The sequence below is a fragment of the Arachis duranensis genome, chromosome 5 (genome assembly GCF_000817695.3).
Source record: "Arachis duranensis cultivar V14167 chromosome 5, aradu.V14167.gnm2.J7QH, whole genome shotgun sequence".
Taxonomy (NCBI): Eukaryota; Viridiplantae; Streptophyta; class Magnoliopsida; order Fabales; family Fabaceae; genus Arachis; species Arachis duranensis.
Window position 1 is genome coordinate 20,984,483 of NC_029776.3, and position 19,235 is coordinate 21,003,717.

The following is a 19,235-nucleotide window of genomic DNA, read 5'->3' on the forward strand; positions in this document are numbered from 1 at the left end:
CTTTGTTCAACAATTTTATCTAAACCTTTTCCTTTAATCAAATCATAATAGGGAGGGTGAGAGAAATTTACCTCCTCAACGATTTCAAATCCAACCGGAGAAGGTTCTTCAAGTTCAAAGGATTCTCCACCACTAAGACTTGATGCTTGCTCTTCATCGCCAAGGGAACTCAATTCTTTCTCTATCCCATCCAAGTCTTCATATGGAGTATGTCTTGGAAGGTGTACACTTTCCTCCCTAGCATCAATTTCAATCATCTTGGAGGGGTTTTCTTCAACTCTATGTTCCCATGGAGGCTCCGCATCTCCTAAGTCTTCTACCACTTCTTCCTTGTCTTCAACAATTAAAGCTTCCTCCAATTGTTCCAATACAAAACAACTTCTCTCACCTCCCACCGGAGTTTCCAATCTCTCCTTCATGCTATGTTCTTCATTTGATTCTCCACATGTAGCCATGGGAGTTCCTTGAGTGTTCAAGCATTGGGAGGCTAATTGATTTGTTACCGCATCCAAGGCGGCCATGAAATTTTGCACATCCCTTTTCATCTCTTCTTGTCCTTGAACAAGAACACCAAGGGTTTCATCCATTAGAGATTGGGGTGGTTGGAAGGATTCATCATTTTGGGGGAAGGGTTCATAGTAGGAAGGTGGTTCTTCTTGGTAGAGTTGTGGTGGTTCAATATTTTCTACTCTTTCCACTTGTTGCACAACACACTCCATGGTTGCTTGAAATTGATCCAATGCTTCCTTAAGGTGATCCCTTGACTCTTGTTCCTCTTGGATGTCATGAGTAGGACCATAAGGCTCTTGGATTGAAAGACATGAATATTCTTCCATGGGAGGTTGTGGTGAAAGGTAGAATTCATCTTGTGGTTGAAAATTTTCATATATTGGGGGTGGTTCATCTTGGTAATAATATGGAGGGGGTAGCTCTTGAAACTGTTGATGTTGGAGTGGTGGTGGCTCTATGTGTGGTTCATATGGCTCATATGGTTGTTGGTAGGATGGATATGGGCTAGGGTCATATAAAGGTGGTTGGTGAAAAGAGGCTTGTGAGTGTGGTTGGGGGCCATGTTGAGGAGGGGGTTCATAAGCATATGGTGGTGGCTCTTGAAAGTCACAAGGAGATTCACCATAGCCATTGGATTGATATGCATCAAAAAATGGCTCTTCTTCGTAGTGCATTGGTGGGGGTTGTTGCCATGAAGATTGATCATATGCATATGGCTCCTCCCACCTTTGGTTATCCCATCCTTGATACACATCTTCATTATAGTCTTCATCACCTACAACATAATTGTAATCACACTCATAGCCAAAGTGAGAATTCATGGTGAAAAGAGAAAATAAAAACAAAAACTACTAAGAAATAATGAAACAAAGTCCTAACTAGCAAGCAATCCAAAAAAATCAAGCTATTCACAATATTCACATATATACAATAACCAATAACATAACACCATTGCAATTCCCCAGCAACGGCGCCATTTTTGATGATTGGATTTTTGACGATTTAGAATTCCACAAATGAATTCTCGTTGAAAGTATAGTTTCTAAACCAACAATAATCCTTTCATACAAAAGTTTATTTGTCACAAGTAACAAACCCCTAAATTTATAAACCGAAGTATTGGACCTCGGGTCGTTCTCCCTAGGAATTACAAAAAAGTGCCTTGTTATTGGTTAGAAATTTGTTTTGGGGTTTTGGATAAGAAGCATGAAAAGTAAATGGCAATGAAAATAAACTAACAACTATAAAAGGCTCTTGGCAAGGTATGAAAATTAGAAGTCCTATCCTAGTTATCCTTCTCAATTGTGATGAGAATTGTTCATTGCTACCACTTAGTTAACCCTTACTAAATAAAGGAAAGTCAAGTGGATGAATTGACTTGAGCCACAAGTTCTAGCCAACTCCCAAGGAAAGACTAGCTTTAGTGCACTCCAAACCAATTAGCAATCTCTCCAATTATCAATCAACAAAGGAATTAGGTAACTCAAGTGTCACTAATTACTCTACCTAGTATTATGAATTACCTCTTATTGAATTGAAAGAAAATGGAAGGAACAAAAGTGGATCTACAATCAAAGTATAAGAACAACATAAAGGAAATTACAACAAAAGAATAGAGGAAGATGAATGTAACATCAAAGAATTGAAAGGTAGAAGTAGAAGAAAGCAAAGATCAAAACATAGATCTAAGAACTAATCCTAATCCTAATCCTAATTCTAGAGAGAAGTGAGAGCTTCTCTCTCTAGAAACTACTTCTAAAACTCAACTATGCTAAACTAAAACTAATGGTAACTAGATATCTCATCCCTCTTCAATCCTTGACTTAAATAGCATCAGAAATGAGTTGGATTGGACCCACAAGGCTCCTAAAACCGCTGGGGACGATTTCATTAAAGTGGGCCACGGACAGAATCGGCGCGCGCGCGCAAAGTGCGCGTGCGCGCCCCTGAAAGCGAAGCAAAATATGGCAAAATTTATATCATTTCGAAGCCCCAGATGTTAGCTTTCCAACCCAACTGGAACCGCATCATTTGGACCTCTGTAGCTCAAGTTATGGTCGTTTAAGTGCGAAGAGGTCGGCTTGACAGCTTTCCGGTTCTTTCATTTCTTCATGAGTTCTCCAACTTTTCATGCTTTCTTTCTTCATTCCCTTGATCCAATCTTTGCCTCCTAAATCTAAAATCACTTAACAAACATATCAAGGCATCTAATGGAATCAAGGAGAATTAGATTTAGCTATTTTAAGTCCTAAAAAGCATGTTTTCACTCTTAAGCACAATTAAGGGAGAAGTTATAAAACCATGCTATTTCATTGAATAAATGTGGGTAAAAGGTTATAAAATCCCCTAAATTAAGCACAAGATAAACCGTCAAATTGGGGTTTGTCATCCACTACTATGTTGTCCGGGTTGATCGGGGAAAGGTCCGCCTCAGAAGCAATCACTTGGAACTGGTCTTCATATTTTCAACCATCTCATCCATACCTTCAGCCACAACTCCTCAAGCTCCGCATACTTGTCCCAGGCTTTAGTAACCTCATATACCCGCCGTCTGAACGCTACCTCGAGCTAAAAGCTGAAGGTGACTTTTGATGGCCACGTCATCCATGCTAATGTAGCTATGAGAAAGGATGTGCTTTTCACTCCATGCAAGGCCGTTAAAGCCCTGCTTATATATGCTCCCCGACTCCGAGGTCTTGCGCCTCTTAGGATTCGACTCGTCAGTAGGAAGTGGAGGCACAGTTACTTATTTGGTCGGGCCAGGAGGAGGAGTGGATTGAAAGGTTGTATCGGGAATAATCTTCAGAGAAGACGACTGACCTAAGTCCGATTTTGAGGGCAAGGACAAGTCGATGGCTTTACTAGCTTCTTTTAATTGCATGTTCCATGCAATGTTTTTCCTCGTAGAGTGGAGCGTTTTCATGGCAGCCGACTTAGGAGATATCCTTTCTGAAATGCCCAAATGAAGAAACGTTAGTTATCAACACAAATTTACAAGTAAAATCTATAAAGAGAAGAGAAAACTACCTAGCTCAGACTGAAACTGGCTCGCGTTACTTAAATACCTCTTTGTGTCCAAATAAGGAGCTCAGCTCCAGAACTCCTGAAACACCCCGACCACACTCGACTCTACCTCATCTAAATCATTCGAGTTATAGTTAACTATCACGGGCTTTCTTCCCAATACAAAAGGAAAATGGATTCATCCTCATCATTCAAGAAAAAAGGTCAAACACCTTCTACAGTTCGGACCTTAAAGAACTGATTTTTTAAGTCATGAAATGACTCATCAAAGATAGCGAAAACTTTTCTACCCTAGATAGCACAAAAAGATAGTCAACCTTGTTTTTTATAACTAAAGGGTTTGGTAAGCACAAAGAGGTAAAAGAAGACATTAAGAGAAGATCGGACATCTAGCTCTTGACAAAAAAGTTGATATATTTTTAAGAAGCTCCAAGAACTGGGATGCAATTAGGTGGGAGCACAGTTGCAGAATCTAAGAATCTCGGACTCAAAATTGGAAAAAGGAAAGGTAACCCTTAACTTTGCGAAAAAAAAATCATAGACATACGTGAAATACCGCTCCGACCTATCAAGTCGGGAGAAGTATACTCTCTCCTCAGGGTCAGCAACGACAATATCATAGTTCCTTTCATTCTCTTGACTTAAAGATAGCTTATGATGTCTATAAAAGGCCTTGGCATATTCATGATCAATTACAGGAACAGGAGTACGAACACATAAATCTACCCATTTTAACACAACAAAATAAAAAATAATTACTACAAATCGGACAAAGCAAACCAAGCAATTAGGATTTTGGGTCAATATCACAGATCGACATTTATATCCCGTACTTAAAACAACAACAGCACATGCATAAACAAAAGGAGGTCGGGTCAACATTGTAAAACTCTTCCAGAACACAAATAGATATGCGATACCTCTAACATGTAGAAATAAAGCCATCTTCTATATAAAAATGGTATCATTTGGGAGCATGATAGAAACCCCACAAACAGGATTACAGCAACAGTAAAAATCTTTTTCTCTTTTGGATAGACAAAATCATATTCTCAAAGATGCAAAGCCCTAAAATCAGAGTGGCAACCACAAGCAACATTTTACAACTACCATTTATTCACACATGAATAGGATCCAGAATACAGAAAAATAAGAAAAGATAGATAAAGAGCACCAACCTTGAAGAAGCGTGAAAATGGAAGGGCACGTCAAACCACAATAACGCAAACAGTCCTCTCCCAGAGCGCAAGCAAGACCTTCGAGAACCTCAAGATAAAGAAATCTTGAAAGAGGGAATAATTACACAAACGAAAAATGAAGGAAGAATATGAAGAAGTGAACGAATAAACATTTCGCAAATGGACAAAGAAGAAAGGAGGAAGAAGTAAAGTATTTATAAGACACAAGGGGCAAAGAAGGCATTTTGCACCCCTCACTAAAGACGTGCATGGATCCCAAGAAAATTGCAACGTAACGCACAATGTATCATTAAGCGGTACAATGTTTACAAAATTTTGAAATACGTCGAGTACCCGATCTCTTGAAGGTGATGTGCCCGACAAAGAAAACTGAAGCTACAAATGCTCGAGCCCAACCTTATAAAAGTTCGGACTCAAGTAGGGGTACTATTCATACCCTGGCCCAAAAACTTAAAGCCAGGCCCAACGAAGGCAAAGGCCCACCAAATAAGGTAGCCTCATCCGCTTATCTGACCTCATTTAGGTCGGACACGACAAGAGAGGTCCAGCCCTACTTATCTGAATAAGTAACTACCTCCCTAAATATCTCATACTATCTCTACCTCATCTAGAAGGTAGATCTCAACAAACTCTCAAGATAAGAGGAACAGTTATCCACCAACAAGGATAAAACAACTCCAAAAGGTGGTTGTCTATTCTACTATAAATACACTGACACTCCTCAGGTATATTCAAGTCCTAATCTACTAAAAACATGCTTAAAACCCTTGTTAACTTAAGCATCGGAGTCTCTTGCAGGTACCACCTCCCACTTCTTCACGAGGAACTCAAACGGTGGCACCTCGACACCAGTACAAGTCGAACGCTTCCTCAGAAGGAGTCTGGACCTCACGTTCAGGTCCAAATCATCGTTTCAGGTAACTCTCGGATCAAATGGTAATATATAAATTGAGGCAACAATTTAAATTTTTCTATAACTAATTTAATCAAATACTAATATTAGAACTAAATTATTTAAATAATATTTAAACTATTCTAGTATTTAGACACATAGATTAGAGTAATTTTCGTAATGACATCCAACTGAAATAATGTCATCAGCTCCAACATTTAAAATTTATGCAAATGCAAACAATTCTCTTGTTGAATAAGCTTCATCATCCGTTATCCATGTATTGCGGCAAGATATAGAATAACCATACCAAGAAATTAAGTTGACCTTTGTTCATATCAATGGCATTGCATTGATGCACTAGAAAGCCAATAGTTTTTTTAAAAGAATCATAATATGTTATAAAATTACTTTTATTGCGAAAAGGTTAAAAGAAGAAAATTTAAATACAGTACCAATTTTTGGAATTGCATCTCCAAACTTGACACAGTTATAGTAAAACTAAACTTAAATTGAGAAAATTCAATTTCATTATATGTTCTACTTCAAAGATTTTCGGACAGACGCAGAAAGTATCGAAGGGATGGAATTTGATCTTGGCCTATAAAGCTCCTCCAAAGCAATTACTCGATAAACGAAAAGAATAAGTTTGAGTAAGAACAATTATCAAAATAATAATAATAGAATGACTACATAAAAAATATCATATCAAATTATAACTTGTACCTTAAAATGATTAACTTTAATGAAAAACGAAAACTACATTCTTATTCTATGAAGTAGTCAAGGAAGAATAACAAACCAAAAAATTAAATAAAATGCTTTGACTTTCAAACTTAGAGTCATAAATCATAAAAGAAACACTATATAATCTTTAGTAGCACGAAATTAATTATAAAAGTTATTTATTGATATCGATATCAATTTGCCACTAATTAATACACATGTGCATTATAGAGCATTTTAACAAAATTATTTATGTTAGGATCATATTTATGATAATTAGAATTATAAATTTATGTTTAATTTTTTTATTGTTGATATCAATATCAATTTATCATTGATTATGTTTGATTAAAAATTATATCATAATGATTGACAATTAGAATGATTAATAATTAATATAATTAGAATGATTGAAAATATTAATAATTGACAATTAATCTAATTATGCATTAAATGCTAATTTTTTTATATAATTATAAGGAAGATATTTTTTAAAAATAAATTAAAAAGAGAGAGATATGTATACTAACACCAGAATGCGCCACTTCAATATTTTTGGCGCCAGAATATTATCCATTGTAGAATAATATAATGATTATGATATCAGTTTTGGTAGGTATTTAAACTAATAAAAAATATAAAACTATTTATAGGTACAAATACAACTATTTCAACTTAAGAATAGACAAAATATATTGATAAGTTTCAACAAGTAACAATATTGATTTTATTACTTTGATTTTAATAATGAATATGATACAAGAATATAAATCAGTTTTGGATAGATTTTAACAAAAACAATTCTCCATAATAATTTCTTTTGCTATGATAATAAAAAAGATAATTCAAAGACAAATTTATCTCATATTCAATTGTACTTGTTCAAATCAATTTTAAATTTTAATATAAGAGTAAGAATTTAAATATTTTACTCATGAATAATAAAAAAATATCTACAAATTAACCACTAATATTGTTTAAAAAAATAAAAAGATAAGGACCATGAATATTTTAATTTAAAAATTAAAAAAATATATTTTATATAATTTTATATTTTAATTATTCCGTGATCATATATACTAGTTTGACTATAAAATTCAAGTTTGTATTTATTACTTGATGGAGTCTTCGGCAACAACCACCCCGTTGCGGAGTTGCCAATTTTTGAAAAGGAAAATAGGCATGTCACATATCACGTATAGATATTGTTTCAAAATATATTTTTTTTAATTTTTCTTTCTTTAATTTATTTTTTTAAACAGAATTTTGGATCCATAAAAAAAAGAGTGTTAACTACCTAAAAATCTCTTCTGACAATCAAACTAGTCAAAGTAATAGTCACCAAAAAACCAAAGTAATAAATTATTGAGTCAGTTATTTAACTATTGAATCACTAATAAAATTTTACAAAATAATTTTTTCTGTTTTTTTTTTCTTCTCCTCCTCCTCCTTTTAAATTTGCGCACATAAATTTTTTTTCTTTTTCTTCTTCTTCTCTTTTGTTATTGTCATCACTCATCACTAACAATACTAACATTTTGTTATCATTTTTATTAGTTTTGATTTTCTCTAGTGCCATCATTAAATAATTTCGTTTCATTTTTTAGTTTATTTCGATTCATTTGTATATTAATTGAGGTTCACTTGATGTTGTTGATAAATATTGACCAAATTTTTTATTTCTTAAGTAATTTCGGTTCATTTCTTAGTTTAATTGAAATTTATTTGGATCCATAAATAAATTCTACCGTGTTTTGTTGATGATTGAATTAATTTCGGTTCATTTATGTGTTAATTAGGATTCACTTAATACTATTGATAAGTAGACACACAAATGAACCAAAATTAGTTAAGGAATAAAAAATCTGGTCAATACTTAACATCAGTATCAGATGAACCTCAATTAACACACAAATGAATCAAAATTAGTTCAATTTTGAACAAGTAGTCAAAAAGATTCAATCATCAACAAAAACACATTCAATCCATTTCTAGATCCAAATGAACATCAATTAAACTAAAAAATGAACCGAAATTAATTTAAGGAATAAAAAATTTGGTCAATACTTATTATGAACATCAAATGAACCTCAATTAACACACAAATAAACTGAAATTAGTTCAATTTTGAATAAGCAATAAAAAAGACTCAATTATCAATAAAAATACGTCGAATTCATTTGTGAATCCATATGAACCTCAATTAAACAAAGGAGAAAAAGAAAAAACACAACACAACAACAATAAAAGAACGATTTACAAAAAATACATGAAAAAGAAAAAGGAAGAACACGAAGACGAAGATGAAGAAAGAATAATACGAAAAAGAAGAAAGAATGTGAAGACAAAAAAAAGTTTGCGCTAGTGAAGCATATGTGTACATGCTGGTGTAATAAAAGGTTTCTGTTGAGTTTATGCCAACTTGGTTGGACTTCATTGCCAAAAGGAGTTGGATGTTTAGCTGAACTGTAAATTTAATTAAATAATTATATGAAATAAAATTTAATTTAGCCGGCAAAGAAATCGCACAATCCGTAATGATTAGTGTCTAACCCACGGTGCGGAGGGAAGTTAAAGGAAAAAACCTGAGCTTATAACATATTTATCATCGTTATTGGGTATCGACATTTGCAGGACGTGATCTTTTCTGTGGTGGTGATTTATTTACAACGGAGTAATCGGTCTTAAATGCTGCTACATTCGTTGAGATGCCCTTGGTAATTCCAATAGAATGCAGTTTTTCCTTTTTAAAGGTATTGGGAGAGGAAGATGATGCACAAGCAACACCAGAAACGGACCGCAGTGACAATTTATTATTATCCTCAGAAAAAATAGCGGGCTTTCGTGTGAAGCGAAGCTTTAACTTGGGTAATTCCTTATTAGTTTCCTTTTGCCGCGGTGCGGAACTGCTTGTAGATTCAATAGGTACCAGCCGTCCATTAACTTGATTTGTGAACACAAAGGTCACCTGAAAAAATGTCAAATTGACTGTGTTTAATTTAATCTTTTATATTGTATATTCTATACTGAATCCTAGAAGCAGTAAGCTATGGGGCACAAAAAGACTTGCAAACCATGCATTAAATACATTGAGTTTAACAACTTTCCCAGGAACTAGAGGAGAGCAAAAATGTCAGAAAGCTACAGCACACCTCATCACCAGCTGAAGCCTGAAGGATGGCATCCGGTACAGAAGCCGAGGAAAAGTGATGGCCCCAACTGCCTAAATCTTCTTCCAATGGTGTCCCCACCTGATCGGAAACGCATTGGAATCAAAATTAGAATGATATGCTCTTTATCTCCCCTTGACCCTTCTATCAAGAGGCAAGATGGAGTGTGGAAGGTGAAACAGGAGTGATAAGTAGAATAAAAAATTTACGCCCTAAATAGGAGAACCTGTACAAATTGGCTCATTTATCCAACAAATATACCTGCTTTTCTGACCTTTTTAACTTCTCTAAGCAGCCAGCAATTTCTGCAAATCCACCTATGTCAGTGGTTTCTTCATCAGATTCACAATCAGGGGCTGCATATTTCTTTTCAGTAGTTTGAGGTGCATCATCTGTTTGACATCGAGTGCAACACATCTTTTCATGAATCTCCGACCTAAATACGTGATAGAGCAGACATTAGACTGATAATTATTTATATAAGATCACTTAAAGATGCCACTTGAGTTTACACTCTCACAACAAACTACTACTCTCGCTGAACACACACATGCATGTCAGCATTGTAAGTATTAATTGTATTGCACTGGAATTTGAGCTTTGCAAAACATAAGGTAGTTTGCCTTCCTGAGGTCACAGATTCAAATCATGAAAACATCTCCAATCACAGGAGTAAGATTGTGTACAACTACACTCCACAGATGAGAGCTCATACAAAAGCCACCCATCAGTTGTACTAAACTTAATTTAACCGCAATATTAAAGATATAAGAGTATGGTGCATGGACCAGTTTTTTTATCACAGCAAAACGATTACTCATATACCCATGGATTGAATATATGTTTCTAAGTCACCAGTAAATCTCATCCATATTGCTTTCCTCTGTATTCTATTGCTTAGTTTCTAGCGGTGGTGATCAGGTTTCATCCACTAGTCATTTTGGTGTTTCCTTCCCACATATGTATCTTGAGTTGTTCATCAAATTCAATAATTTCAGAAGCATTGGGATTTAGACATGGAAAGATCATAATAAGAATTAGAATATTTCAATCTAGTCATTAGTCAAAATCATCAGAAGACCACCAGTTTCAGCACAAAATTCAGGGTACTAATTCATTGGAAATCAATTAGAAAAGATTCTCTCCTTTCCAAGTTTCTACTCAAATCCAGATAACATATGCAAATCTGAGCCAATACCCTAACTATATAAAGATAAAAGAGTTGGAATACATTACTTGGCATTCTCATGAAAGGTGAACAAATTGCGAAGATCCTCTGTTGAAAGGAAGTTACCCTAAAAATCAGTGTGTGGATAGAATTGTGAGACCCAACTAATAGCATCAACCAAAGCACATGACCATGGTAGAAGCAGAAATTTTTACCTGTGCCGCAAGGCTATCAGTTTGCTCCTTCTGAATGACCTTTTGCAACCCTTCTTTTGACATCTGACGCTGGTAGACCTAAACATGAGTTTTAACCGTTCAATGGGGGTAGAAATGTAAACAGAAATTTCTCAGTGTGTGCATTGATAATAAATGAATATAAATGATAGTTTTTTTGTTCAATAAATCTTTACAACAATCTAACCTTTTCTTCTATTGTTCCAGTACTCAAAAATCTATAAATATATACTCTTTTCTTCTGTCCATCCCTCCAGACTCTTGCTGCAGCCTGATTATAAGTAAAGAAAAGTTGGAAACAAAAGCATGTAAGATATAGACAAATATGAAAGAATGCATGTTAAAATTCTAATCAAAGAATACTGCTAAACCCAGGGCATTACTTGTTTATCATTTGCTGGGTTCCAGTCAGGATCAAACAACACAAGTCGATTTCCACCAATCAAATTGAGTCCACAACCACCAGCCTTGCTGCTTAACAGAAAAACAAATTCGTCCTGCAGTATGTCAACCAAGGAATGTGATAAAGTGATAGATGAAGCGAGAATAATAAACCAAACACCAGAACTTTGAATTGAACCATAAACTGAAAGTTATTTACCTTAGATGGGTCATTAAAGAAGTTGACCAACTTCTGCCTTTTTTTTATTGATGTAGCACCATCAAGCCTCAGGTAAGGGTACCCTTGTTCCCGACACAATTGCGCAAAAAGATCGAGAGTCTGTTTTGGGATAGAAAAATAAGTTTAGCAAACGAGAACCAGAAGGGTAACAAGACAAACATGAGAGATTCAATTGAACATCAAGGTTGAGAGGCACAAATATTCCATCTCTAACTGCAAGAGTGAGCATGAACCTGTACATACGTGTAAGATAAATAGGATTCTCATTTCTCTCCATTAGTCTTTGACGTTCTAGGTTCTGTATTGCCTAGCCTGTCTATTCAAGCCTAATTAAACCATGAAACAGTCAGAGAATGTTGCTCGCTGTATTTCCTTTTCTTGGGTTAGTATCTTTATTTCTCGGATAACATTCTACCAGGGCTTGGCAAGATAAAATATGAGTGTCATGGTTGGTTCATGGCAGTTGACAAAACTCATTCCCATCTATGAGTTCATTGTCAGTGTTCCTTAAATGTGTCTAATGCCAGCTTTGACAGCTTATAGTATGTATCTTGCTCCACATCAGGTTTTCTTAGGGATTAAAGGAGATGATGGCATTGCAATAAGGAACAAATATATTGTGAATGATTGAAAGTTTTTCTACAGTGAACCTCATGTGTCAATAAGTTTTCGGAGTACAACATGTAATAAGTCAGGAAGACATGGTAATCTACATGAGACGATCAAAACTAATGTTATCACGTCTTACATATGCATGGACCAATTATTAACACACTCAACATTATTAAGATATCCAACATTATTCATACAATTTATAGAATTTTCATAGCAAAATTCCCTTAGATGTTTCATCAATATCTCAAGGGTAGGTTGCTTTTGGTTTTGTAAAATTTACACACCCAAAACTCTACACATATCTCTTAATTTAAAAATTATTCATTTTCAATGCAATCCAACTTGTTGACCAGACCCAACTAGTCTGTTAAGGGTTAGATTGGGATGACCCAACCCAAGTATGAGATTAGATTGGAAGGGAACCTGAAACCCATGTATTGTTGGGTTGAACCAACCCCTGACACCTTTAATTGTCAAGAAGTAAACCAGTAACAAATAAATAATATACAACAACAATACTTCCATTATGTTCTTTATATATGATATTAGAGATTTTATTTGAATGGCATCATTACTGACCACAAAAACTACAAATTTCCTTTAGTAAATTAAACAAATCATTTCACACAAAAGTACTATAGTTTGAAGTTTGAACAATCACATAACTAAAACCAGTTATCTAAATCTAGTACCCAACACGAGTACCCCAACTTTCTATATTCCTTTTTAGTAATATACCTGAGTGTAGTTTGAGACCAAGACAATGCGATCAGTTGTCCTCTGACGTAAATGAGCAAGTAACCTTGCTAAGACATGCATTTTCCCAGATAGCTCGACCCAAGCTCCATGCTCTCCTGTCCGTGAGCCAGACCTACGAAGAACACCCCCCAAAACAAAATATGATGATTAAATTTAAACAATAAACATATAAATGAAACTTAGGCTAAAAATCTCTACCTTCCAGATAGCATTTGTGGAGGAAAGAATCGAAGGCAGTCTTCAAAACCTGAATTTCCGGGACTCCCACTCTTTATGGTATCGTAGATCAACTACAAACACTATCTTCAGTTAGGAAGAAAATATGACTGAATTACTGAAGCTTATAATCATGAATATTCTTCAAAGAAGAAAAAGTTTCCCTGCAGGAGAAAATCCCAAACATACCTTTGGATGATTGCATAGCTTTTTGAGAGCTGTTATGTAGGCCAAGATCTTGGATTGCTTCTGTTCTTCATTAATTGCACGTCTAACCTGTGATTCGGCACACGGATTTAACAATTCTGGTCTGATGATATTGGTTTTGGCAAAATACAACAGATAAAGACCTAAAGATATAGATTTTCTCAGGAAAAACTGAACTTTACATTTTTGGATTGTATAAAATGTTTGTAAAGGTCGGACTGTAAGGGAGTCAACTTGCAGCAAACAACTTCAACTATCTGCATCAGAAAAGAGACAGCACATGGACAATTGGATATTGATCAAGTGTCACTTCTAAACACAATGACCTGTGAACAGTTGTCTTTATTTCTTTTAAGGACCTTGAATTTTATGTTCAAATATTATAATGCTCAACAAGACACATGTTTCCTTTTACTTTTTAATTAAGCACATTGAGAGAGGAAAACTACAGTGCTAGTTATTTATAAATGTAACATTTCAAAAGTAATATTACTGAAAATTCAGAGAAAGAAATAATCCATTCATATGATTGATTCTTTTGAGCACTTATATGTAAGTGAGAAGTGAAATAGATCAGCCAGTTTGCCATGCAGATAAAGAAAACTATAATACCTTTGGTGGCAAGTGATTAGATAATAATGCATTAGTCCTCCTTAATATGAACTGCAACGACATACCAGCCAGTTAATAATAAGGAGATAAAGAGTATACTTTTAATCAGAGTACGAAAGAAACCAGGGGCACTATAATATGTATCAGTTCTAACTTTGTAATAATAACTTATTTGCTATCAAGCTGAATTACATCTGCAGTGACCACAGATGGATAATACAGAACTCTTTAAAATCAGGGGGTGATAACCAGCTCACATCCATAGGCGAAGAAATAATTAATACCCGATTTACTTTGGCACTTAATTCTGCAGAGCGTTCAGCACCTAGCTTCTTCTCTTCTGTAGTGGCATTTGGTTCTCTTCCACTGATGATTGGAGCCTTTAAAATGCAAGTAGGACACGTTTAAAATCAGAAACGCAAGAGAAGGGTATAAAACTCGTTTTCAGCATCATACTCTAAAAAGAGCTTTCATAGATTGGTTTGTTCTATCAGTTTGGAAACACTATAGCCTAATATTTAACAAGTGAATAGCTCTGCTTTCAAAATTAGCAGAACATTCTGACTAAAGAAGAGCTTGAGCTTTTGACTTGTATCCAAAACATAAAATATAAAGTGATCAATGCACCTCATAGTAACGTCGAAAATTGGCAATATCACCCAGTATTCCAGGATTAGTAAAATTAACCATTGCAAAGAATTCCTCCAAGTCATTCTGCAAAATATGTCCATAAAAGTATAAACATAAATGGTTATTTAGGATTGTAGCCCGAAACACAAAGAGCTATACATGCATAGAATCTCACCTGCAAAGGAGTTCCTGACAATAGAATTCTACGTTTACATGGAAGAGCTGCCAATGCCTGATTCAGGAAGTACAGGCGAGAAACTCAGAATCACAGCCATCAAGGTGCCTTGAACAAAAGTCAGAAACATGCCTTTAAACCGGAGAAATTTTGTACAGTACCCTGTTTGTTATCGTCTGATCATTCTTTAGTCTGTGAGCCTCATCACAGATAAGGAGGTCACAAGAGCCACTAGAGCTAAACTTTGACGAATGCATTCGGAATGTCTCATACGAAACAATGAGCACCTGTAAAATTTGGTAATGAGTACATATGTAGTTTAAGCTATACGGCACGCACAGCTAAAAAAGGGGGGGGGGGAGGATTTTGCCTGTATAGTGCTGTGGGGCCTTGTAAACTTGTCAATCCCAGAGAGAACATCTTCTCTAGTGGTTTCACAGAGAGCAAGAAGACGAACTCTTTCTCCAATCCACTTCTTGATCTCAGCTTCCCAATTGCTGACAAGGCTGGTAGGAGTTACAATGATAGCCTTTCTAACCAGTGGATTCCCATCAAATCCTTGGCAAATTAGAGTATATAGTAATGTAATTGACTGCAATGTCTTCCCCAAACTGTTTTAAGCAAAAAACGTAGCATCACAGTCTGCCTTATAATGTGAAATTTTGAAAAGGATTTTATGAAAAAGAAGAGCTCACCCCATATCATCAGCCAAAATGCATCCATCTATATTGTCTGCGCTACACAGGCCAGAGACACAATCAAACATGAACTGAACTCCTTCTCTGTATCAGAAAGCAGGAAGAACAGTACACAAGATAATGTGAATCCATGGGTCCAGTACTCAAACATAAAAATGCAATATGAGTATAGTAAGAACCTCTGATGTGGACGAAGGAAACGAACAAGCAACGGGTCAACTGCAATGGTGGTTAAATTGGATGTTTGATTCTCGTCGAGGGGGCGCCAGAGTATGAGAGGATCAATCCCAGGGGGCAAAGGAAGTTCGATTTTGTGGTGAGGCTGGTCGTCGGCAAGGTGAAAGGAGCTTGCATTTTCATTTGCGTTCAAGTCCAAGAGAGGGGGTCGGAGTGAACAAGTAGAAGAACCCCAAGGGACAAACCTCTTGCGGGCGGAAAGGCGACGGGTAAGCGCATTATCATTATCGTAAGTGTGATTGGACGACGGAGGTTTAAAGGGCTTTCTACAAGCACCTGCTCCTCCCACTGATAGAACTCGAGGTAGCAGTGACTGCCTCTTAACTATGAGGTTGCCCCTATAAGTACCAATTTCCGAAATTCGAATTGATTTTGAAAAATTATGACTCAGATTCGTATCCTAAACACAATTATACGAAGCAAACAACTCTTGCCTATAAATCGAAAGATGACTTACCTGAGGAGAGCATCCACATTCTGCGATTTGCGTTGGTCGTCCGCCGGAGAGGAACATTCTTCGTATTCCTCATCGGAAGAAGAAGAACATGACACCACTTCATCTTCATCTTTCTCTTCCATTCTCACTCTCTCCGCCCCGCCTCGCCAATTCAAGTTTCAACTTCTTACTTTGCCGCCGTATATAGCTTTCTTTTCCTTTTTCTTTTTCTTTTCTGGGTACAAAACATGATTTTTTATATTTTTTATATAAAAAGAGTAAAGTGAGAATTAGATTCTTTAAGATTTTGACTTGCCATTAATTAGTCCTAAAATAAAAGTATTAATTTAGAAGTAGTAAGTAATAGACACATAATGTTCGTCTATCTAAAATTTAACGGTGATGTTTATATATATTGTTAGTTGTCTATTTATGAAAGATAATAATGTAAATAATAATTTTTAGAACAAAACTTCACTTATTTTGATACGATATATGATAAATAGAAAGCAGCTGATAAAAGGTATTGAAAAACTCAAAAAATAATAAATATTTCATTGTCTAAAATTACTCGTTTTCCTGCTCATGTGATAATAACGAGACATGCACCACTTTAAATAACAAAATGCATGAACAATTCAATTTTATAATTTTGTTTAGCACTTTTTATTGACAGAATGACATACATATTTACTGTTTACTATTTTGAAGGATTTAATTGATATTTTTTTAAAAGACTAATTAATTTCATCGCAGATCTAATTATCATTTTACCCTAAATAAAATAAGATAAATATTTTATTCAACAATATAAGTAATATCTAAAATATTTATTGATTTAAATTCCGAAACAAAATACAGTAAAATGTGGATACAAAATATATACATATAGTCTAAATTTTTTTATTTTATTATTGAATTTTCAATGATACTATTTTAATCTTTAAATTTAGACTCTAAACTCCATAAAAAATTAAAAATTCTCAATCTCATTTTCGCCCTGAGTCAGCAAATTAAAATGTTGATATCACAAGTCACTATCACGATAAAAATAGTGCAATTAAAAATTTAAAGATAAAATTAGTACAAAAATTTAATTTAAAAGACAATTTTAGAGAAATAATTGAGATTAATGTACTTTATAATTTTTATTTCATATCTAAAATAATGAATGACCCCTAAATTACTTAACTCATATAATTTGTATTCATTGCATTTAAAATATATTTTAAAATTTAAATTGCTAAATATTTCATAAATTATATATATATTGATAAATAATTTAGTTTATTTATATATAAAAAAGCTCTACAGGACATGGATAATTTTTCAATATATGTGAATATTTTGTGAAATTTAAAATATTGATTAATTGGAGTTTTGCCAAAATACCGGGTGAATTTAGAAAAATGAAATTGCTGAGGAGCATTTATAATTTTTTGAGAAAAAAAATAAAAAGTTAAATTGTTGGGTAATCTTTTATTTTTTCAAAAAAAATATACAAAAATTATTGGTTGAAATTTTTAATATTTTTATTTTAAAAAATAAAAAAATAAAACGGCAAAGACAATTACAGTATTTAAACTTAAAATTTTTATAAAGAAAAAATTAATACAAATATTTTCTATTTTAAAAAAATACAAAAATTATATAAAATAAATTGATGCACACAATTTCTATTTTTGAAAAATTAAAAAAATTTTGTCATTTAAGATAAGAGATATTATCCTAACTGTTACAAGAAGTCCCACCAAAATTACTCATCATCTGATTATCTATCTCATTATATAAAAGAAACTCTCAATTATTTCAGGTATGATTATTCGACTCACACATACTTAAAATCTTAATTCATTAACTTTTTTATTTGAGCGCCAGAGTGTCATTACACGTATCCCCAAATACCTCAAGCATTGAATTCTGTGCTGTAGAAGCTATCGGAGTCATAGAATTTTCGAGAAATTATTTCAAAGAGAATCGGGTTCTTACATTCTACTCTCATTAAAAAAAATTTTACCTTCAAAATTTTAGTTACCTGAGAATAGATGTGAAAAATATGTTCTCATGTTAGTCTCTAATTTTCATGTGTGTTCTTCAATACCATTTTGTTCTCAAGCTATCTTTACTAGGAGAATCGTCTTTCCTCTCAACTGCTTGACGCTCCATTCAATTATTTTTACTGGTGGTGCTCGAAATGTCAAGTCATTTCGTAACTGTATTGTCTCAGGCTCTACAACATGATTCTCGTTGGGATCGTACTTTCTAAGTTAGGAGACATAAAATACATGATGAAGGTTTGACAGATACGGAAGAAAAGCTATCTGGTATACTACTAGACCAATTCTCTTGAAGATCTGAAAAGGTCCTATATATATAAGGTTTAGCTTTTTGGTTTTAAGACTGCGACCTATCCCGGTGGTGGGTGTAACTTTAAAGAAAACGTGGTCACTCTCCTCGAATTATAAGGGACTTCCTTCTTTTATTGGCATAGCTCTTCTGCCAGCTTTGTGGTGTCAGAATCTTATCACAAATTCTCTTAATCTATTATGTGATTTTATGAACTAGTTTCGGTCCCAAAACATTGGATTCTCCTTCTTCATACTAGCATAGAGGCGACTGTCACTTACGCTCATAGAGTGCTTCATACGAGACCATCTCGATATTTGCATAATATCTATTGTTATAGGTAAACTCTACTAGTGACAAGAACCTATTCTAACTGTCCTTTTGATCCAAAGCACAGGATCTCAATATATCTTCTAGAGTTTGGATGGTGCGTTTTGATTGATTGTTGATTTGAGGGTGATATGCAGTGCTGAGGTACAAGTCGGTCCCAAACGCCCTCTGAAAATGCCCTCCAAAACCTCAAAGTGAACCGCAAATTTCTGTCTGACACAATACTAAAGGGTACACTATGTAATGTCACTAACTCCTAGATGTAGAGTTGTGCTAACCTTTCTAGGGAGTAGTTTATTCGGATAGATAAGAAGTGTGCAGATTTGGTCAATCTATCCACGACCACCCATATCGCATCATATCCTGACACAGTTCTCAGTAGTCTTAAGACGAAATTCATGGTGATCACTTCACATTTCCACTGTGGTAT

At 34.5% G+C, this 19,235-nt stretch overlaps 1 protein-coding gene across 2 annotated transcripts; it reads right to left on the reverse strand.

Annotated features, from left to right (window-relative positions):
• Positions 1–8,928: 8,928 nt before the first annotated feature.
• Positions 8,929–16,314, reverse strand: LOC107488686 (protein CHROMATIN REMODELING 25). 2 transcript variants are annotated; one of them, XM_016109458.3, is made up of 21 exons: positions 16,151–16,314; positions 15,636–16,031; positions 15,454–15,540; positions 15,129–15,369; positions 14,920–15,045; positions 14,759–14,815; positions 14,581–14,667; positions 14,238–14,333; positions 13,954–14,004; positions 13,524–13,598; positions 13,324–13,410; positions 13,117–13,208; positions 12,898–13,030; positions 11,524–11,643; positions 11,306–11,419; positions 11,110–11,193; positions 10,905–10,982; positions 10,758–10,816; positions 9,783–9,957; positions 9,504–9,602; positions 8,929–9,319 (listed from the first exon to the last, which is right to left on the reverse strand). In XM_016109458.3, the coding sequence occupies exons 1-21, from the start codon at positions 16,270–16,272 to the stop codon at positions 8,963–8,965; spliced, it is 2,736 nt and encodes a 911-aa protein (XP_015964944.1). In that variant the 5' UTR covers positions 16,273–16,314; the 3' UTR covers positions 8,929–8,962. The 2 variants fall into 2 exon arrangements, 1 of the variants encoding a protein (XP_015964944.1); XR_001591970.3 differs by having other exon boundaries at positions 9,173–9,319; positions 9,796–9,957.
• Between the last annotated feature and the right edge of the window lie 2,921 nt (positions 16,315–19,235).

Bases quoted from the DNA above. Each gene is read 5' to 3' on its own strand.
- LOC107488686 (XM_016109458.3), bottom strand. From the start codon at position 16,272: ATGGAAGAGAAAGATGAAGATGAAGTGGTGTCATGTTCTTCTTCTTCC. The intron at 11,420-11,523 runs GTAAATAACTTT...GACATACTGCAG, and splicing joins TCTTTAATGACCCATCTAAG to GACGAATTTGTTTTTCTGTT. The intron at 10,983-11,109 runs GTTAGATTGTTG...ACTCATGTTTAG, and splicing joins CTGGAACAATAGAAGAAAAG to GTCTACCAGCGTCAGATGTC.